Here is a 22,843-nt window from a genome sequence, read left to right as displayed (position 1 = left end):
GATAATAAAAATTATTGTTTATATATCTGAACATCGGTCATCACTCATTGATTGTATTCAAAGTATATGACGATTACAATCAGAAAATAGATAACTCATCTTCCGGAACAAAGTTTAAGTTACCCAACCGACAAGATATATTCACATAGTAAAATCTTGTGAAGCGATCGTGCATTGTCGCAGTAGGCCATCTTATCACACACATTTGGTTGAATTTTGCGGATGGTAGTGTACCTTGAAATAAGATGCCTCCAATTTGGGTGTGAAATAGATGACTATTAGATTCATTGAAGGTATAACTCATCTTCCGGAACAAAGTATAAGTTACCCTACCGATAGGATATATTGACATGGTCAAATTGCGTGAAGCGATTGTGAATTAACCTTTGTAGCGATCAGATCCGACATATTTGGGTGGATTTTAGAGTAATTTGTGTACCTCGAAATAAGCTGCCTCTAGTCTGGGTGTAAAATATATGACTATTGGATTCAGGAAATGTAGGCCTATATCTCATCTCCCGCCTGTCCTCATTCCTCGCCAAAATGTCTGTCATTTCCCCTCAACAATTTGGCTTCCGAAACAAACACCAAACCGCTCATGCCCTCCTAACAGTGGCCGAACAGTACTATGATATCTCAGAGAAGCGAAATGTGGGATGTAGCATTTTTCTCGACCTAAAAAAAGCGTTTGACTGCGTAGATCATAAAATTCTCATCTCGAAATTGGCGCGTTACGGACTTCGGGGCCCACAACTTGAGCTCATGAAAAGTTACCTCACTGGACGCCAACAAATGGTTGCGATCTCAGACACCTTGTCCTCTCCTCACCCGGTGACCTGTGGTGTGCCCCAGGGCTCAGTACTTGGACCGGTCCTTTTCACCTTATATGTCAACGACATTTTGAAACCTCCTCATTGAACACCACACTGTTCGCCGATGATACTCACCTCCTCTCTTCCGCATCTTCGACGGCAGAGCTGGATGCCCTGACTGGTGCCCTACGCAACAAGCGGGCTGAGGCAATCGATATCATAATAATCTGACATATCCAATGTAGACTACTTAGACGTAGCCTACATATCTCTATCAGCTGAAGGATATTGCGCGAAAATTGGTAGGGCCCTAATACATTCTGTGGACCCAGTTTACCCTTACAAGTCAAGGAAAGGCTGGTGTGTGCTCGCTTGTACCGAAGCGCATAGAAAAAGTATCAACAGCGCAGCGTTTCTCTGTGGCGCGGTTGCACATTGCTATTGCCGCGACGTCAGCTGATCCCACTCTCGCCGCTCGGCCGCATCCTTGCTCTTGATCTAGTCTCTCGTTTCGCCAGACAGCATTGTTGCGTCACACTGCCAATCTACTCGACAATGAATAATTTGGGGCTGATTGTAGGGGTTCCAGGGCCATGAGTGGAATAAAATTTATATTTTCGCAAGCAGTACAGCGTCAGCTTTCGATTGATACCCGATTCATCAAATTTAATGCTCGGCAAGCCGGTCAAAAATCACCGTCAAATTGCCTCTAGCCAAATGGAAACTGTGACGTGTTACAATTTCATTGAACCGTGTGATTTGCTTGTGTCGACACCATATAGGACACTATGGTATAACTATGATTAATCTAATACACCTAAATATAGTGGCGTTGCTGTATTTTGATTTAAAAAGAGTCTTTTGTGCGTCAAAATAACATGTAGATTGAATTTCTAAACTTTATAGTGCGACCGAGCCGATTTTCTATCCAGCCATTACAGCGAAAATGGAATGCGAGATTTTGGTCAAAATAGGCCCATGGGTTATCTTCAAAACAAGAGCCAATTTGAAAAAGAAAAAAAAAAACAAGGTCATATTCGGAATCAGTGCCCTTCAGAACAACCAAAACCACTCTTACTTTGTCTGTCTAAAAATATGTGTTGACCAGTGTAATCAAATGCAGTTTATTTACTGCTGTCATCTGGGCCGAATACTTGTATGAAATTTCCTAAGCGGAAATAAGATATGACCTACCATTACTATTTTAAACCAATTTACTCCTGGAGGATGAGTTATACCTTTTCTGAATCTCGTAGTCGTCTACTTTACACCCAAACTGGAGGGAACTTATTTTGAGGTACACAAGTAACCCTAAAATCCAACTGATTACGTCGGATCTATGATCGCTACAAAGGGCAATTCACAATCGTTTCACGCAATTTCACCATGTCAATATATCTTGTCGATAGGGTAGCTTATACTTTGATCCGGAAGATGAGATATACATATCCTGGGGCTAATGGTCATCTATTTAACACCCAAACAGAAGACAGCATATTTCGAGGTACACAAGTTACTTAAAATCCACCTAAATATGGCGGATCTTCTTGCTACAGAAGGCAATTCACAATCGCTTCATGCAATTTGACCATATCAACATATCTTATCGGCAGGGTAAGGTAAACTTTGTTCCGAAAGATAAGTTAAACATTTTCTGAATCTAATAGTCATCTATGTTGAACTTAGACTGGAGACAACTTATTTCGAGGTACACAACCCTCTGCAACATTCACCTAAATGTGTTTGATATGATCGCATTTGCGGCAATGCGCAATCGCTCCACATGATTTAACCAGGTCAATATATTTCATCGGTAAGGTGACTTATACTTTGTTCCGGAAGATGAGTTATACATTTTCTGAATCTAATAGTCATATATATTACACCTAGACTGCAGACAACTTATTTCGAGGTACACAAGTATCCCTTAAATTCACCTAAATATGATGGATCTGGTCGCTCCCGGCGACAATTCACAATCGGTGAGACGCTGTGGCAATCTCATGTGCCCTGAGTTGTTCGCATAAGTGCAGACATGTAAGCTAATATTGCCACCAAAGAGGTTGTTTAGACATCTTCGTTATTCCAATGATAATTTTACCAATTGTGCAGAGAGGGAAAATCGCATTATAATTTGTTATCATGCGGGAAGTTCATCAGTTCGAAATGTGATTTGAAAGGTGAAAGCTATGCCGCGGGACACTTGCAGACACAGACAGGAGATTGCTGATGATTTTTATGACTTATCGGTTAAAGAAGCATGCGATTTCTGCGATTTCGTGTATGGCGATCAGTTGGATTCAGAAGAGTTTCTATCATCTCCTTTCGTATCAACTGCCTTGGAATGTTTCAATTGCGTACCATTCGTGAGCGTCGATCGTTAATATCAATGCTGCAACTGTGGTAATTCAATTTATAAGCAGACTAATCGAAGAATAGATCTGATGGTCCCAGTACCCAGTTCTTGCACAAGCATACAAACTTGTTTGGACCATTTCAAAAACGAAATCGATTTCAGACATTGCAGCGTTTGCAGCTCCGCCAATAACTTGGTCAGAAATAGTTTGACGTCGATCTCTATAATGTTCTAATCATTTCGTTGGCAAGACAATCAACTGGCACCTTAACAGCCGCTACGTCAATTCAAATTGACGAAAAGATCAAAGTATTGCTTCAAGATGGTAGTACCCGTACATATACTTTGAAATCCGCAATAACTCACAAAGGTTGCAATGATGCTGGTGGTCACTGGATGTCGTACTCGTTCAATTGCCTTGGGGGGCTATATGTTTCAACGACTATCAGGTACATTTCGTGGACGTCAAAGAAGCCTTCGATTTCATCAGAGAAAATGGGCAAATATTGTTCTACGCCGCTTTATTGTTAAAAAAATTAATCGCCCGTTCTTTCATTTTCGTTGATAATAAAAATTATTGTTTATATATCTGAACATCGGTCATCACTCATTGATTGTATTCAAAGTATATGACGATTACAATCAGAAAATAGATAACTCATCTTCCGGAACAAAGTTTAAGTTACCCAACCGACAAGATATATTCACATAGTAAAATCTTGTGAAGCGATCGTGCATTGTCGCAGTAGGCCATCTTATCACACACATTTGGTTGAATTTTACGGATGGTTGTGTACCTTGAAATAAGATGCCTCCAATTTGGGTGTGAAATAGATGACTATTAGATTCATTGAAGGTATAACTCATCTTCCGGAACAAAGTATAAGTTACCCTACCGATAGGATATATTGACATGGTCAAATTGCGTGAAGCGATTGTGAATTAACCTTTGTAGCGATCAGATCCGACATATTTGGGTGGATTTTAGAGTAATTTGTGTACCTCGAAATAAGCTGCCTCTAGTCTGGGTGTAAAATATATGACTATTGGATTCAGGAAATGTAGGCCTATATCTCATCTCCCGCCTGTCCTCATTCCTCGCCAAAATGTCTGTCATTTCCCCTCAACAATTTGGCTTCCGAAACAAACACCAAACCGCTCATGCCCTCCTAACAGTGGCCGAACAGTACTATGATATCTCAGAGAAGCGAAATGTGGGATGTAGCATTTTTCTCGACCTAAAAAAAGCGTTTGACTGCGTAGATCATAAAATTCTCATCTCGAAATTGGCGCGTTACGGACTTCGGGGCCCACAACTTGAGCTCATGAAAAGTTACCTCACTGGACGCCAACAAATGGTTGCGATCTCAGACACCTTGTCCTCTCCTCACCCGGTGACCTGTGGTGTGCCCCAGGGCTCAGTACTTGGACCGGTCCTTTTCACCTTATATGTCAACGACATTTTGAAACCTCCTCATTGAACACCACACTGTTCGCCGATGATACTCACCTCCTCTCTTCCGCATCTTCGACGGCAGAGCTGGATGCCCTGACTGGTGACCAAATGCCCAAAGTCCATGAGTGGACGGCCCAGAACAACCTTTGCATAAACGCCTCGAAATCGCAATTGCTGACAGTTAATTCGAAAAATAACCTAACCGTTAATATCGCTGGTCAGCCCGTTTCCAACACAGATAATGCCAAATATCTCGGAGTTTTACTGGACTCGAACATGTCCTGGAAGAGTCATATTCAGTCCCTAGAAACTAAATTATCACCGAAGTGCGGCCTGTTCTACAGCCTTGGGCGCTTCATGCCAGCATGGGTTCTCCTGATACTCTTTAAATCCTTAATCCAATCGAAGTTACATTATGGCATCCTCTGTTGGGGGGCTGCCAGTAAAACTGCACTCAAGCCACTGCAGAAACTACAACATAAAGTGCTCCGAATCATAGCTAGGGCCCCAAAGGGGCCTGGCTGCCCATCCAATAAGTCGCTGCTGAAGAGATTCGGCGTCCTAAACATAGAAGATATGCGGAAACTAGAAATCGCCAAGTTTATGTATCAGTTTCACTGCGGTCGTTGCCCCGAATATTTCAATGACTTCTTTACCTCTGAATCAAAAGCGCACAAGTACAACACACGCGCGTCCACGTCGTCCAAATATCATATGATCGACCGAAAAGATCATCGCTCCATCAAATATGCCGGACCTGATGTGTGGAACAGTATCCCGCCTGCCACCCGACAGTCGACGAGCATGTCCACATTCAAGTCGAAATACAAGCAATTACTACTAAATAAATACAGTCCATCCTCAAGATTACCGGACCACGACTGACCTATCGATCTCGCTTCCCATGACATGCCGCCCTATTTCTTGTCGCTTTCTTTTTCTATACTGTATTCTTTACTTTCATTCAGTGTGCATGCCTCCTCTTTACTACGCCTAGGCCAAGGTGGGTGTCCGATTCCATTGACAAATCCAAGTCGCTTCGACATCTTCCTGTCCATTCATTGTATCGCATTTTTTGTGGTGTATTGAACTGATGGAATTGCTAATAAACCAATGATGATGATGAAGTCACCCTACCGAGGAGATATGTTGATATGGTCAAATCGTGCGAAGCTATTGTGCATTGTCGCACAATGCGATAGGATCCGACCGAATTAGGTGGATGTTAGGGTTACTTGTGTAAAATTGTCTCCAGTCTCCAGTTTGGGTGTAAAATAGATTACTATTACATTCATAAAAAGTATAACTCATCTTCCGGAACAAAGTATAAGTTACCCTACCAATAAGATATATGGACATTAGGGTTGTTCAGATTTGGGCATTTTTTTAAATCTTGTTTTGCGTAATTGCAAATGATAGTTTAGTGCATAAAAACACTCCTAAAAGCGATTTTGGTCATTTTCATCGCGATCTTCCTTGCGCGCAAAGCCCCCAAAGACCCACGGGCCAATTCTCCTTACTGCAGACTATTCACCATTCCTGGTTTGTAGCTTTAGTGAAGTTTGCGGTAGAAAACGGCTGAGCAGTGAGTAGACCTGGGAAATATCAGGTTGAATTATCTTTATGACGATTGAACATACTTACATTCCTATACATTCCAAATGTGGTTCACATTCCCGTATTTGACATAGGAAGCCGCGTGGTAGGCCTATGTATGAACGAATACAGGCATTTTCAGCTTGTTTTAACTCAGTAAATGTTAATCAAAGACATGTTGAGTATGAATGTAATTTCATCTTTATAGTAGCTCCAATTCACTTAATCCGCATCAGGTTTTCAGTATTTAATGCGTCTGAAGGAATGTTGACCCCCCCCCCCCCCACCTCCGAACACAAAAACTCAGGCCTGTACTGTCCAATGCGTTGTCACAGTAGCGAATACGGCCAGAATACCTAGGTAAATTGTGCAAATGTCAAAAGCTCACGACACTAGGCTTCTTCTCAAAAGATCATGGCAGTTAAGTCTAAATGGGGTTCCTGATCCTCAACTACCAATGCATTCTCTAAGAAAACGTCCACGGTGTTCTTACGGAAACAGAAACAATAATCTCAATACATATTGGTCAGTGTCGTCACCCACTATGGTATGTGTTTACAACTGAATTCACACAAAAAAAAACAAATATCTGGCACAGACAATGTTTCTGAAACTTGATGAATTTATTGTAAGGAAATTTGCCTTATCAGACTTGAAAAGCAGAATAAGGCAAAACACAAATCCGGACATAGTAGGCCGACCATTTACGTGACTTGAGACAATTGTGAAGGATGAAAAGACAGTTATTATCATTGAAGCACATCGAGAATTGGGTAAGCGTAAAACAAAAAGTGGATAACAACAGGCGCTAGTCTCAGGCAGGCTTATAGGATTTCATTGTGGGTTTATTGAAGTTGTCATACTTCTGATGGTGTAGCTCAACAACTTGCAGCAGACTTTTCTTATGGCGCTCATCATCTGTGATGATCGAAGCAAAAGTCGGTGTTGAGTTGAGTTGAACTCCTCGTTCAGCAGCGTCATTAACGACTTTGACACTACTTACAAAATGGCATATTAGTCATTGTCGTCACCTACTATGGTATGTGCTTGCAACTATGTATTGAGATTATTGTTTCTGTTTCCGTAAGAACGCCGAGGACGTTTTCTGACAGAATGCATTGATAGTTGAGGATCAGGACCCCCATTTAGACTCAACTACTATGATCTTTTGAGAAGAAGCCTAGTATCGCGAGCTTTTGACATTTGCACAATGTACCTAGGTATTTTGGCCGTATTCGGTACTATAGGCCGTTTTTGTGTTCGGAGGTGGGGGGGTCAACTTTCCTTCTGACGCATTAAATACTGCAAACCTGATGCGGATTAGGCGAATTGGAGCTACTATAAAGATGAAATTACATTCATATACAATATGTCTTTGATTAACATTTACTGAGTTGAAACAAGCTGAAAATGCCTGTATTCGTTCATACATAGGCCTACCAGACGGCTACCTATGCCAAATACGGGAAGGTGAACCACATTTGGAATGTATAGGAATGTAAGTATGTTCAATCGTCAAAAGGATAATTCGACCTGATATTTCCCAGCTCTACTCAGCCGTTTTCTAAACTTCACTAAAGCTACAAACCAGGAATTGTGAATAGTCTGCAGTAAGGAGAATTGGCCCGTGGGTCTTTGGGGGCTTTGCGCGCAAGGAAGATCGCCATGGAAATGACCAAAATCGCTTTTAGAAGTGTTTTTATGCACTAAACTATCATTTGCAATTACGCAAAACAAGATTTCAAAAAAATGCCCAAATCTGAACAACCCTAATGGACATGGTCAAATCGAATGAAGCGATATCGTGCATTGTCGCAGTAGGTCGTCTTATCACACACATTTGGGTGAATTTTGCGGATGGTTGTGTACCTTGAAATAAGATGTCTCCAATTTGGGAGTGAAATAGATGACTATTTGATTCATAAAAGGTATAACTCATCTTCCGGCACAAAGTATAAGTTACCCTACCGATAGATTATATTGACTTGGTCAAATTGCGTGAAGCGATTGTGAATTGCCCTTTGTAGCGATCAGATCCGACCTATTCAGTTGGATTTTAGGGTTACATGTGTACCTCAAAATAAGTTCTCTCCAGTTTGGGTGTAAAGTAGACGACTATGAGATTCAGAAAAGGTATAACCAATGATGAACTCATCTTCCGGAACAACGTATAAGTTACCCTACCGATAAGATATATTGACAGGGTGAAATTGATCGAAGCAATGGTGTATCGTTGCGAATGCGATCACATCACACAAATTTCGGCTGGAAATAAGCTATTTCATATTGGTAAGTAATTTATACCACTATTGAACCCAGAAAAAGGTATTAACTCATCCTCCAGGAGTAAATTTGTTTAAAATAGTAATGGTATGTCATATCTTTTTTCCGCTTAGGAAATTTCATACAAGTATTCGGCCCAGAATGATGGACAGCAGTCTTATTTTGTCTGTGTTTGCGCTGTAAAGTTTGTGTGCTTGATTGACTAATGACTTGACTAGACACTAGAGTACTAGACATGGGATCCGGGTTCGTGATTAATGTTGCCCTGGATACCAAAGGGGATCGCAGCCTCGGAAATCCAGCCTCGGAAAATAAATAAATATTGCACGCGCGCACACTCACGCGCTTCAATACCGTGTGGTAGATGCCAGATCAGCGCGCGTCTGTGCTAATCATACTCCTTATCGCTAAACGAATTTCTAGATAAAGCATCGAGTGCCCACCTTGAAACTTGGCACAGTGTTTGATGATATCATAGTGTCCTATATGGTGTCGACACAAGCAAATCGCACGGTTCAATGAAATTGTATCACGTCACAGTTTCCATTTGGCTACAGACAATTTGACGGTGATTTTTGACCAACTTGCCGAGCATCAAATTTGATAAAACGGGTATCAATCGAAAGCTGCCGCCGTACTGATTACGAAAATATAAATTTTATTCCGCTCGCGGCCCTGGAACCCCCACAATCAGCCTCAATGCTGTCTAGCGAAACGAGACAGGTCCTCGAGAAAAAGGGAGCCAGACAGTATTGTTGCGTCGCTCGTTTCGCCAGACAGCATTGTTGCGTCCCAATGCCAATCTCCATAACAATCAAAAATTAGAGGCTGATTGTGGGGGTTCCAGGGCCGCGAGCGGAATAAAATTTATATTTTCGTAATCAGTACGGCGGCAGCTTTCGATTGATACCCGTTTTATCAAATTTGATGCTCGGCAAGTCGGTCAAAAATCACCGTCAAATTGCCTGTAGCCAAATGGAAACTGTGACGTGATACAATTTCATTGAACCGTGCGATTTGCTTGTGTCGACACCATATAGGACACTATGATGATATCATTAAGGTGTACCATACAAAATTTCGTCACCTATCTCCTGATGGAACACCTTTAAAATTAACCCGGTACAATACCGACTTTTGCGTATAATCTGTTTCGCGCTTCAATACCGTATGCTAGATGCCAGATCAGCGCGCGTCTGTGCTAATCATAATCAACTTCGCTACACTAATGATCGAATGCCCAACTTGAGACTTGGCACAGTGTTTGATCATAGTGTCCTATATGGTGTCGACACAAGGAAATCTCACGGTTCAATGAAATTGTATCACGTCACAGTTTCCATTTGGCTACAGGCAATTTGACGGTAATTTTTGACCGGCTCGCCGAGCATTAAATTTGGTGAAACGGGTATCAATCGAAAGCTGACTCTGCACTGATTACGAAAATATAAATTTTATTCCGCTCGCGGCCCTGGAACCCTCACAATCAACCTCTAATTTTCCATTGTTATGGAGATTGGCATTGGGACGCAACAATGCTGTCTGGCGAAACGACAGACGCAACAATGCTGTCTGGCTGCCTTTTTCTTGAGCTACACTCTCGTTTCGCCAGACAGCATTGTTGCGTCACACTGCCAATCTACTCGACAATGAATAATTTGGGGCTGATTGTGGGGGTTCCAGGGCCATGAGTGGAATAAAATTTATATTTTCGCAAACAGTACAGCGTCAGCTTTCGATTGATAGCCGATTCATCAAATTTAATGCTCGGCAAGCCGGTTAAAAATCACCGTTAAATTGCCTGTAGCCAAATGGAAACTGTGACGTGATACAATTTCATTGAACCGTGAGATTTGCTTGTGTCGACCCAATATAGGACACTATGGTTTGATGATATCATTAAGGTGTACCATAGAAATTGTCATGTCTAATGCTCTGTGGGTGCCCGGGTGGCATTTGCTCTCATATTATTGCACAAAATGTTTTCTTTTACGATTTTATATTCAGTTGGAAACGGCTTGAAATAATAGCAGTTATTGTGGTTGGATCCAGTGTAGTTATAGGTCGTTGATTAACTTGATTTGGTGTCCTAATATAAGACTGGAAATCCAGGTGATTGACAAAAGCACTGTGGGTAATTTTTCAACGTTATTAACGTTATTGAACAATTTGGCCCCTTTTCCGGCGCTGTTTGGCCCTTTTTCTCGAAAGATGTCTGGCAACCCTGGAGCCCACTACAAATCAGGTCTCGTCGAGTGTTGTATAGAAATAAAATTAGAATCGATGTGTATCACAAGTAATCAGTGCCACTGTGCGCTTGGTAATGGAAGTTGCCAGGAGTCGTGAAGATCACCACTTCTGGTAATATATTATTAGTTGAAGTAAGGCCTTCCATTATATTGGCCTGATTCTGACTCCTTTTTTTCACATGACGATGACGACACAATGTCGAAACCTTTTTGTTATGAAAAGATGGTTCATGAAAATTGAATTCACAAACTAATGAAGATCAACTGTTAAGGTACATGTCAGTTAGGATATGTCGTCTTCGAGTAGTAAAAGACGCAAAGTAACTGTCGACATAAAGCAAACGAAACTTGAACGAGGCAGTGTGTTTGCACGTCTCGGAAACAAAGACAAACACCGGAAAAAGCCAAAGGAAGACCCGGAACCGCAAGAAAAGCCTGAGAAAGAGCAAATCAAGCAAGACTTCAAAGCGGACGAGGCTATGAAAAAGTCAAAGTCACGACGAGAGGCCGAGGTGGCGCCAGCAAAGAAATCTAAGGAACATTCTTCGTCCGGTAAATCAAAAACACAGGAATATGAACCGAAACAGCCCAGAAAATCGCGCAGGCGATCCGAAGAGAGACACGTGTCGGAACAATCCGAATCATACAGCAGCTCAAAACGTAAATCGGACAGGGGCGAGAGAAAAATGGAGAATCTGATCATCCAAAAGAGAGTCTCTCCATTGCGCGAACGTTCTAAAGACACTCCGGACCGGGCTACCGTTGACTCCATGTCGCCCAAGAAAAAATCAAAAAAACACAGCGCCAAGCGCTCGTCCGTCGAAAAAGCAGATCAGCCCGAGCAAAGTCTCTCCCCGGATCGTTCGGCTTACAGGAAGCACAAGGAACGCGGCAGAAGCAGAGAAAAGAAAAAATCTAAAGATCCGTCAAAGAAAATCAAGGAGTCGCTGGACTCTCAAGATAACGATTCCGAAGTCGAGTCCAGGCACTCCTCTAAATCGAAAAAGTCCGCGAAACGCAAGACGGAGAAAGATCATCCCGATGACGTCAGCGTGGAACGAAAATCCGCAAAGCCAAAGACCAGCCACGGCCAGTCGAAAGAACATGAAAAAGGCCACCGCAAGATATCGCCCGTCGTTTACGACCCGTCTTCGGACGATCAATTTCATCCTAAGCAAGAAAAAGAAGCGAGGTCCGGCAAAAGCAAACGAAAGCGACAGGACCCCGACTCGCCTAGAGAAAATCCCGTCAGGCACAAGAAAAGCAAAAAAATCCCGGAAGAAGACGATGATACTAAAGAATCGCACAGGTCGCAATCGCATTCGAGCAAAAAACGGCAGCACAAGGATGCGGACCCGCCAAAGAGAGTGCACAGAGACGAATCCCCGGCGCCGCCATATTCCGATTTCTCCCCGGGCAGCCGGCATTCGCAAGTCGAATTTTCCGCAATGTCGCAAGTCGCGAACGACGACCGCTACAGCAGTGACACCTACACCGAAAAAGAGAGCAAGAAACGCGCCAAGAGCAAGAAGAAATTGAAAAAGGAACTAGACTCGTCCAGCAAGCCACGTTACGAAGTCATAGACGACGATTATAGCGACGATGCGAAAAAGGAGAGAAAAAAGAGAAAACGAAAAAGAGACGAAGGTAACTTTTACGAATCTCCGGAGATCGTCCAGGAACAGGAATACCGCGATCAAGACAAGAAACCGACCCAGGTGCGGCCGTCGCAAAAATTACATCGTGAGGACAAGTACCATTCTCGCCGTGACAAAATCGAGCCGTTCCAACGTAAAACTCCTGACCGGGTTAGCGTCAGACGCGATCCGAAAGTAGAACGGAGTATGCCCGGTGGTAAACATGACCGTCGTGAGACTTACGAAAAGTACAGAGGACCCCACAAAGATTTCGACCTGGACCGGAGAAAGGTGGGTTACGACGAAATGGAACGTCCCAGAGAGGAGAGATATTCTCCGGAAAGGAGAGAGGTGATTCGCCCGAAACCGCAGGTGCGTCATTTCTCGTCGGAGAGAAGCGGTATCAGCAGTAGTCGCAAAGTCATGGACTGGCACGGCGAAAATATGAAACGCAACTCTGGCGAACGGAAAGAAGGCATCATACCAAGATTGATGTCGATGCCGCACGAACAGGATATGCGAGGGGATAACCCGAGGGGCCCCGCAAATAAATACCAGCAAAGGAACCGTCCAGAACCGGATCAGTATCGCGACGATCGTATCCACTCGGTCGGTGTTGCCCCGGAAAGGCACGTTATGAGACCAAACGATAGGAGGCCGCCGCCTTTGTTGTCCCCGAATTTTGGCCGAGGACGCAGTCCGCCGCGGCTGCCTCACCCTCGAGACAATCAACCGTATCTAGACCCCGGCCGATTCGTCGATAATGACAGGAAATTCGAACGAAATCACCCGAGAGATACTGTCTTACACGTAGACAGACGCGACCGGAAACATATGCCTGTACGCGACGAATACGATAACAGACTGTCGCGATCGGGCAGTCACGACTCTCGGTCTGCACATCCTCACCCGCCCACTGGGATTAAAAATAAAAACCGCGAACCCGTAGGTCTAAGATCGCCGAGAAGCGATCGTAATTCGCCACGCGATAGGAAACCGGCCCCAGATTCGATGAGGTTGGTGAAAACCGAGAGAACGCAGTCTCACTCCAGGGAGATTGCGAGTATGAAACTGGTTAAAAATGTGGACAACGAGAGGGGCAGGACTGGCGATCGGCCGCGTGTCGCGAACATACATCGTGACGAAAGCGGTGGCTCTAGGCATTTGTCTGTGTCGCGAGACAGAGGTAAGAAAAAGCGGTCAGACACGAGAGAGAACAGGTCTCCCTCGAGTCATCGCATGCCAAAAGAAACGCCGCACTCATCAAAAGATTACGAAAGAAAGTCTAAATCTTCGAGAAAAACGGCGTCTTCCAAGAGCGCACCCGACGGATCAAATAAAAGCAAGGAGGCTACAAAATCGGAAAGTCGCGTCCCTGAAGTAGACTGGAACGAACTGGACGCATCTCCGAAAAAGACAGACGTTCCCAAAGAAAAGAGTCGCGTTCTCGGCAAGTTCATGCCCGGCAGCGTACTGCAACGCACGGGTATTATCATGAGCATGCTGCCGGAACATTTGATAAACCGGATCATCAAAAGCGAGCCGGCGATCGAGAAAGAAAGCGCAGATGAAAATGCTGATTCAGTGGTTTCCGACATCTTGGAAAACGGACTCGACTCCTATTCTGATGAGAAACTAAGGAAGCACTTGCTGGGATACGATGTCGGGAACAGTCATGGCTACTGTCCGCCTCGTATCATAAACGGAAGGACCTACGCGTCGTCTATGAAAGCGTACTTGCAAAAAACGAGATTGGTCGATGCGATCTGATTCTTCGCCGCCATTCCGTTATTGAACACTACGATTTGAGTGAGTCACCAGTCTTTGCACCACAAAGCGGTGTTTCAGTAGTGTCTTTGATGACGGATATTAGGTGTGTCGCCAAAATTTTCAGATTGCTATGTCTCATTTGATATTCCAATTTTTGGGTGAGACTGTATGACTGATTTTGAATAAATGACTCTGGATTCTTCAGAAATGAAATTGTGATTTCCACTCTTACCCGGCTGTAATGGAGATAGTTCTGGCCAAAGTGATATATTTTTTGCCCCTAAAAGCTATAGGTATTTGGTAATCAGTACCGAAGTACTTCTACATTTTCGTAATAATCAAGTAGCTCTGTTTGCATACTGCTCAATGAATTTCTGATGCTGAAACAATGATTTTCGTATGCTCAATTTTGCATCGCGGCGAGGTTGATAGAGTTTATGAATAAGTTCATTATGTGATGTGAAGCAGATATCCCTGATTTGGTCCTTTTCACCTCTCACGGCTGGGATGAGTCAAGTATTGAGCCACTTTTCTAACAACATCAATCCATTATATATATATATATAAATTGAATTCAGCAAGATACTGTACAGTTAATTTTATACAGTTGATTGTCATCAAACATTCGATTGAACGTTCTAACGTTTTCATCACCCTATTGCCCCCTTCATTTTTTTACGCCCTATCACTTGGAAAATCCCATCCGGTGCAATGTCTACCACCCTGTCAACCACTGGCCTAAGATATATGATATTAGAAGAGTTGTGCAGCAAATTTGGTTTTTAGATCTAGGTAGGTAGTTACAGCAACAAAACGTGTCAGCCGGACAAAAACAAAGCAGGTGAAGCTGCATTCAAACCTTGACCCCGTCTCCCCGGCCCTGGTCATTGGCAGTTGATTTCATACAGTAACTCATTTCAATCATTGGCAGTTTTCCTGTTTCGGTCGTTATTCATTGCACTTTGCCCTGCAACAAAATGTATTATATCTGTGATTCTTTTCTATACCATTGTATCATCGTCTATGATAATCTCGTACGAAATTGTTTCAGAAAAGCTCAACCCAACTGAATTTTGTCACAACTCATTTTAGACATTGGGGTAAGCTGTATAAATGTTAAGCAACGATGACAATAAGGAAACGGCGGCTTCGGTACGTTCTACGTCCCCAAAGGAGGCGTTGGCGGATGTGTCGATGTTTGATATAACCAAGCCTGCCGAGCCCCATTCAGGGGATAGTGTGGAGGTAGATGATGATGAGAAGAACGTGGGAAAGGAAGATTGCGATGCTCTCTACAAAGAGTGTATCAGAGTCCAAGCGGAGAATGCGAAATGCGCCGAGAAGATAAGGAGGGTTAATAAAGTCGTCGGTAGGATACAGAAAGAAAGAAGGTTGGTATAGAGCAGCGTAGAATGTGACTGAAATGGTTGTCGTGGATTCGAATTGTGAGGTAGGCCTACCTGTTGAAATCTACTTCGATGCTGAGTGCCGTGGTATGTGAAATGTGTGTAATTTCCTTGAACTATAGCATATAATGTTATGATGGCCAGTTGCCTGACTGGAATTGCTGGCCGTTTTTCCTGATATATCAGGTGAGCAGCAATGATTTTCTAGGTTGACGTAATTTAATAAAAAATAATAAAAAAATAAAACAGTGTGAGCACAGGACATCGATTCTATACGGGACCAGTTGTGACTGTTCAATTTGAAGTAGTCGGGTAGGACGACCGGGAGCATGTGAGGTGGGAAATAGATTCCTTGATAAGCAGACCTTCATTCAATGCACTGGTGATATTGTCTACAGTCAAATTTGTATGTTTTTGACGAAGTAATAATGCGCCTACTAATCCGACTGGTGCATCATAGCCCTAGCACTTGATGTGTGTCTAAAGCAGAGGTGGACACTGGGCAGTAGCCTAAGCCTAACCAAGTACTTTTACTACTTGCTTAAGTGCTTATGTCTTACACTAGTTCTACTTCACAAGTCATTTGGTAAAACTGCTTTTTTGAAAATAGTTATAATAACTGTGTCAAATAGCATGCGCACCACATTAACTAAATGTATTTTCAAATATGGTGTCTATTTGGAGTGTCATTAATCATTTGCATTCGTCATGATGATGCTCCCTGTGGTTTCAATCAAATCTCTCCACTTGTGATGTACCAATAAAAGTATGCATTCATTTTTGGCTGACACTCATACTACACTAGTAGAGAATTGGAAAGAACATTGTATATCAACAATCGTATCACAAAATATGACGGCACCAGCATGACATTTCGAACAAGAGAATGTTCAATGCACTATTTTTAGATGGTACACGAACTCCTTTGTGTGTGTGTGTGTGTAGTGGTGTACTCAAACTAATGCATGTTTCGTATTCAAATGAACTGTGTAGTAGGGAAACCTGTTGGCTGGATGCCATGGTCTTCCACTTCCGTAGCTATAAGCAATCTGTTGTGAATGAGAACCTTTCCTTGTCCTAGGTTTTTAATGAAGAGACTCGAAGCGTTTGGCGATGACTATCATGCCGCAAAATTGAAAGTAGTCGAAGACGAGGAACGGAAAATAGCTCTGGCTTTGCAACACGATCAGGAACTGACAGTTAAAGAAGCCAAGAGGCCGAAGAAAAAAGTGAAAGGTACGGTACTGTAGTTATCGACATGCATGATACAATAGACCCCTTTCCAGAAGACCAAGAGACTGAAACTAATGTACACCAATGCTGTAGTTGATAGAACATGTTAAGTGGAACTGCTTGTCAACCGCAACATGATACCATAGGCGTTGTCAGAATGAAAATTTGTAAATGTCGAATTAAAAATGGGGGGGGAGCGAATTTTTTCAGTGATGTCACATCACAGATTCATTGTGGGGTAGTGAACATAGATAACAGCACAATTGTCCAAGTCGAAATTTTTGGGATGGGAGGGGAATCGGTGCCATTCACTCCCGGGCTGCGTAGCTACATGCTGACCATACGCATGACGTCAGCTAGGTTGCAAAAACAATCAGAGACCAAAGCAAGCGGTTAATTCTGATAGTATTATCTCCTCTTTCACATAAATATCGATGATTTCAGTGAAAAGACTGCAAAATGCACCGAAAAAACCGACCAACGCTTTCCTGATGTTTTGCCAGAAAAATCGGGATTCAGTGCAGGTGTGAGAGCAGTTTGTTTGTGTATTCGTAAATTGACAACTTCCCTGTATTTATTTGACCTCGAATTTAATTCTTTGTCACTGTCATTCCATCTGTTGATGTCCCAACTTCTTTCCAGCTATTCGGCCTGTAGTCATTATGCTTAGATTCAAACTCATTTTTGATATAAGAAACAGTTTCCTACTTAGTATTATTGCATTCAACTCATACTCCATCAATGCAGTTGGACTAGAAGATCCGTGGGATCCTAAGGATTGTATCACCGTAAAATGTAGTGAATTTCGATTACAATATAGTTGAATAAAGCTGTCCGTCTGTTTACCCTGCAGGAACAGTATAACAAGACCCACAAAACCGAGATAAGTCGCCAAGAGATGACCCGTAAGCTAGCAGAGATTTGGCAAAAAACAGCCAGTGAAGATCGCAAGACATACTACGGTGATTACCAACTTCATGCTTTTATTCTATTCACGCATTGATAGCTTGACCATCACTATGTTCCATGTTCCACAGCAATGTACGAGAAAGACAAGGCCCGATACGCCAAAGAAATGAAAGATTTCGAAAGCAAAAGATCAAATCCGGATGCTGTGAGCAAAACGCAAGATAGCAATACTTCAGAGCAGCCAGTGGAGCAAGATTCCAGTGTGCCTGCTATTGTTGAGTGAATGCCTGCAAATTTGATCGCACAGTCAAATTCATGAGGAAAACGCAACTGTGGCCGATAGGGTCCACAAACGACTGAACGCTGTGGGGAATTTGAGCCTGAAATGACACTCGCTTCTGTCCGGGATTTTACGGTGATAGTTAGTCTGGGAAGATGTTTGTTCATATACGAACCAACGAACGATGCCTGTAGTGAGAGTTGGATAGATGATGTGTATGGAGATATGGCGTTTTCCAAGTACAAGAGCAACTTGAGCAGCAGGACACTATATATAGCTCACGCTGTATAGCTCCTATACTGCGCAATAGATCATTTTTAGCGATTGCCACTTCAAGCAACTTTTCTGAATTATAATACGTTATACACATAAATATATAGTATCGTCCTTAAGAATACTGACAGCTTGCTGTTAACGCCAATGTTTGACGCCGAACCCGACTGTCATGGCTATGCATGCATGTATAGGGTAAGGATGGGCAAACTCAGATCATCGCCTTAGATGTTATTATACCTGTATTGACTAATATGCCACAGTAAATTTTTATCCGTACAATAACATTGAAAGGTGGTGATTTGATTTCATTTAGATCATTGGTCTTAACCTTGCCTCCAGCGCCCCCTAAGGGACGCTGGCGATTCTGAAGGGGGCGGAAACGCTCAGGGGGCGCTGCAGAAAAATGGCTTCGCAGTAGATGATGGAGTAGTATGACATATCCTTAATGAGTATTTAGAGCAAATAAACATGTCAAATTTTTGGTCGCCTACGTGGCGACGTTTGCTGCACATGTTCTCATAATTGCAGTGGGTTATTATAATTCATTTTAAATGGATAGCGCGTACTTTTAGATCGCCAATCACCCGTTAACACACTAACGCCACGCTTGCTCGGGTTATTTTCCACAACATGTTCCGAACTAGGTATATCCTGCAGCGCACAGCGTGTGGATATCGAAGGAGGCACTGTATATCACTTTTGCGAGTGAGAGCCCCTTTGTACATAGCTTATGCTTTGAAGCTTTGTGCACGAAAGGAATAACTAAATATACTTGTATTTGAGAGCTACAAAATTAAATCGTCAGAATATTTCTTCATCTATCTAGTGTTGTGGTCCACTACCTCACATCAGGCTAATTCCATTATAATTTAGCAAATTTTTTGAGATTTGTAATGCATACTCTCAGAATTGTCCAATATTTATATATGTTGTTCTTTTTTGAATTCCAAGTTTCTTAAAAAAAAAAAAATTGAAAAATGTTCAGCGGTTCAAAAGATATTGCGATTTAAAATCCTCTCGTCACTAGGTGGCGCTACTTTCAAAAATCTTTGAAATCGATATTTTTCGCTTAAATGATGGTAGAGAACCAATTAAAATGTCCAATTAACCAATTCTGGGGCCAAGGAATTCAATAAAACCAACTGTTTCGCCCTAAACTCAATGAAAAAAAAGTTACGGATGAAAAAAAAAATGGGGGGGACGGGCTTGAAAATGTCTGTGGGATACGGCCTACACAAAAAAAAATTATTGTGAAATGTGCTTTCAAGGAGTATGGTTGATAAAAAGCTTGATTTTAAATTCCCCAGTTATTCCACCGTGAAATATGCATTACATAAAAATTTTATGGTCCCAACCTATATCCCTGCTCACCGTAAATACTATTATCACCAGTCAAATATATCAATAAATTTATTAGTTTTGGTTTTTGAAATTTTTCAAGTAGAATCCGTGCTGAACCGGTTGTATTGACACGAATATGCAGGGGTGTGGAGGTAGAGGTCTAGAAACGGAAAGCGCCGAACAATAAGATGGCGATGGTGGAAGATGAAAATAGAGGTGCGGCCTCAACGTCATACGCAAATGCAGCTGGTGCTACACAGCTAATAGACAGGACATGCGACATTGGTATCAAACTGAGTCAAGTGCCAGAAAGACAAGAATTAATAGAACTTTTCGATGCAGTCGGAATCGACAAGGAGCACATAGAAGGAATCATAAAGTTCCCGAATGGTCAGATTGACCTCACATTCAGAGAGAGAAGACTAGCGGTAAACGTGGACAGAAGAATGGTACAAATGAAGAGAGATGGAATCGACCTCCCGACACACTGGATGTACATCTCTGAAAACATCGCGATTTACCTCAGCTGGGTGCCCATTCGCATGGGAGACGACCGGATAAAGGAATATTTTGAAAACAATCATGGACCCATAAAGAGCATCTTCCAGCAAAAAGATGACATGGGATTTAAAAACGGGATCCGAAGCGTGTTAGTAGGGAAAAAGTGTATTGAAGAAAACCCAATAAAATCATATATTTGGATAGATGGGGCGAAAATCGCAGTGAAATACAGGGGACAAACAGCTACATGTGCTATATGTGAGCAGCCAGGACATATTGCTAGATTATGCCCGACGAAATCAACAAGACCTCCCAGACCTAGGAGGAGAGAGCACGAGAGGCGCGAAGACCCAAAAATCACCCCAAGTATCAACAGAGGGACCCAGCAATATCGAAATCCGCTAACAGAGAATGCAGGAAATGCGCCGACACCCACTATTGCGACATCAATAGGTGGAGATGTCGAGGCGAAACGCATGACGTCGATGGAAACGACTGCAATCGACAGCCAATCAACAATCGAGGAGAGCGCAAGAAAACAACAAACCCAGCGGAGGAGATCGGAGGAAGTCGGGCCCATAAAAGGAAACGAGAGACGTATGTCGAGTGAACGCGAAGAGCAAGAAGAACGCCCATCCGGTGAAACGAACGAACAGCAGGGTGCGGCGAAAGAGTCCGACGACAAACCGGCAAAGGACGACGAAGAAATAGACGAGAGCCAAACGATTCGATGCATAAAGAACGTCCAAAACACCGTCGACACCGACAAGAACATATTTACCATATTCGAGAGCCCAAACAACAAAAGCAGTAGCGAAAATGCAGAGGTATATCAAAGCGATTGGTTTGATCAAACGAATGCCCTTGTAAATAGACCAGAAGATGAAGCGCCTCAGGATATGACCTCGAGGGACAAGAGGCAAAGGGAAAGCACTGACTCTGAGGAGCATATCCAGCCAACCAGAAGGTTCAATAGCTACTCTGGTGAAATAAAGGGAGCGGACTCGTGCATCAGCTGCGGCAGGCCGATTACATTCACGAACCAAAGATCGGTATGTACCTGTATGCAATGTCAAACTGAAAACTGTATTATACAGGCGTGCTGCAACACGAATGATCAATTCATCGTGACGGGCGAACAATTAACTAACAATACAACAATAATCTGCGGGACCTGCAAAAGCGAATGCCAAATATCCAGCTGCTGTGGCAACCTAATCCGAAATGAGGATGCCAAGTTTTACAAATCGTGCGCAAGGTGCAGGAAATCGAAGAGGCAAAAGTCCGCAACTATTAACAAGTAACGTTCATTATGGCAGGTCCGAATATTTTTAAGATTCTAACAATCAATGTCAACGGAATGAATCTAGCCAGTAAAAGAGAACTAATATTTAAATACATTAAGGACACAGGCGCCGACATAATTTGTCTGCAAGAAACGCACTCCACACTGGACACTGAAAGAACTTGGGCTGCAGAATGGAAGGGAAAGTCTTTTTGGAATTCCGGAAACGGGAAAACGGCAGGAACAGCAGTTCTACTAACGCACAGAAGGAAATCATACAGAACACTAGACCAGACGATGGATACGGAAGGAAGAATACTACAAATCCGAATCAAGTCAGGTAAAATCAATCTCACTATCACTAACGTATACGGTCACAATAACAGAACGAAAAGAAGAGCACTCTTGCGTCAACTGGCAACAAGAATAAGCCGGAAAGAACGACACGTGGTAGCGGGAGACTTTAACGGGGTTGACAGCTGCGAACTCGACCGCGAACCGCCCAACATAACAAGACTTGGAGAAGACGCCACATACAATCGCTCAGTAATGAGGACCATAGGAGTGACCGATACATTTCGCGAAACAAATGGGAAAAAAAAAGACTACACATATTTCTACCCCAAAGGAAAGTCCAGATTGGACAGGATCTACACCTCGAAAGGTATAATACCTCTAAATTGCAAACATATAACCTGTACCCTTACAGACCACGATGCTGTGATTGCGACCTTACGTGTAAAAGGAAAGAGTCCGAGGCCTAATTCGTGGAAGAATAACACACAAATATACGAAAAGGAGGCGTTCCAAAATGACTTCCAAGTAAAATGGCGAAGATGGAAGACGCTGCATCCAGCCATATACGAAACCAAAATCGAATGGTGGGAAGCCGTCAAGAGGAAACTAAAGCACCTCGCGGTGAAACACGCTGGGGAAACCCTAAAAGAAAAGCGGGACATCAGATTGAAGGAGGAGAACGAGCTCGAAGAGGTAAGACAAAATGTTCTACGAAATAACATCTCTGAAGTAGAATACAGGAAAATAAAGAAGAAAATATGGAAGAGGAAAGCGGAAGAGCTATCCAAGCTTCAGTCAGAAGCAAAAGCCAAGCGAGAAACGATCCTGGACAACAATCCGTACTTCCTCTGTCAGACAATAAGGAAGAGGAAGGAGGCGGTGAACATCGAAGAACTAAAAGACGAAAATGGAACAATAACCTCGGATGATGAACAAATAAGAACAATCATCGAAAAATACTACACGGAACTATACGGTGAGAAACAAACAAACCAACAAACTGCAAGTAGTTTTCTCAGGTACCAGGAAAAACAGCTGACGATGCAGCAGCAGGAGAATATAGACGCTCCCATCACCGAAGACGAGGTCCGCTTAGCCATCGCACAACAAAACAGGAATCGAACCCCGGGGGAGGATGGGATCAGCGCGGAATTTT

General features: G+C 42.9%; 3 protein-coding genes across 3 annotated transcripts; all 3 read left to right on the top strand.

The window, feature by feature from the left end:
- Nucleotides 1-10,592: 10,592 nt before the first annotated feature.
- LOC145456385 (uncharacterized) lies at nucleotides 10,593-15,252 on the top strand. Its single transcript, XM_080334467.1, has one exon. The coding sequence runs from the start codon at nucleotides 11,043-11,045 to the stop codon at nucleotides 14,157-14,159; it is 3,117 nt and encodes a 1,038-aa protein (XP_080190593.1). The 5' UTR covers nucleotides 10,593-11,042; the 3' UTR covers nucleotides 14,160-15,252.
- A 15-nt stretch (nucleotides 15,253-15,267) lies between these two features.
- LOC145456582 (uncharacterized) lies at nucleotides 15,268-18,422 on the top strand. Its single transcript, XM_080334718.1, has 5 exons — nucleotides 15,268-15,550; nucleotides 16,647-16,801; nucleotides 17,243-17,322; nucleotides 17,652-17,760; nucleotides 17,836-18,422. The coding sequence occupies exons 1-5, from the start codon at nucleotides 15,273-15,275 to the stop codon at nucleotides 17,988-17,990; spliced, it is 777 nt and encodes a 258-aa protein (XP_080190844.1). The 5' UTR covers nucleotides 15,268-15,272; the 3' UTR covers nucleotides 17,991-18,422.
- A 1,355-nt stretch (nucleotides 18,423-19,777) lies between these two features.
- On the top strand, nucleotides 19,778-21,409 carry LOC145456440 (uncharacterized). Its single transcript, XM_080334567.1, has one exon. It carries the CDS (start codon nucleotides 19,793-19,795, stop codon nucleotides 21,407-21,409), a length of 1,617 nt encoding a protein of 538 aa, XP_080190693.1. The 5' UTR covers nucleotides 19,778-19,792.
- The last annotated feature ends 1,434 nt before the right edge of the window (nucleotides 21,410-22,843 follow it).

The sequence above is a fragment of the Botryllus schlosseri genome, chromosome 2 (assembly GCF_051294905.1).
Source record: "Botryllus schlosseri isolate E-star chromosome 2, Bs_hap1, whole genome shotgun sequence".
Classification (NCBI taxonomy): domain Eukaryota; kingdom Metazoa; phylum Chordata; class Ascidiacea; order Stolidobranchia; family Styelidae; genus Botryllus; species Botryllus schlosseri.
This window is presented reverse-complemented; position numbering and strand designations above follow the sequence as displayed.

Bases quoted from the DNA above. Each gene is read 5' to 3' on its own strand.
- LOC145456440 (XM_080334567.1), top strand. From the start codon at position 19,793: ATGGCGATGGTGGAAGATGAAAATAGAGGTGCGGCCTCAACGTCATAC.
- LOC145456582 (XM_080334718.1), top strand. From the start codon at position 15,273: ATGTTAAGCAACGATGACAATAAGGAAACGGCGGCTTCGGTACGTTCT. The intron at 15,551-16,646 runs GTTGGTATAGAG...TCCTTGTCCTAG, and splicing joins AGGATACAGAAAGAAAGAAG to GTTTTTAATGAAGAGACTCG. The intron at 16,802-17,242 runs GTACGGTACTGT...CGATGATTTCAG, and splicing joins GCCGAAGAAAAAAGTGAAAG to TGAAAAGACTGCAAAATGCA.
- LOC145456385 (XM_080334467.1), top strand. From the start codon at position 11,043: ATGTCGTCTTCGAGTAGTAAAAGACGCAAAGTAACTGTCGACATAAAG.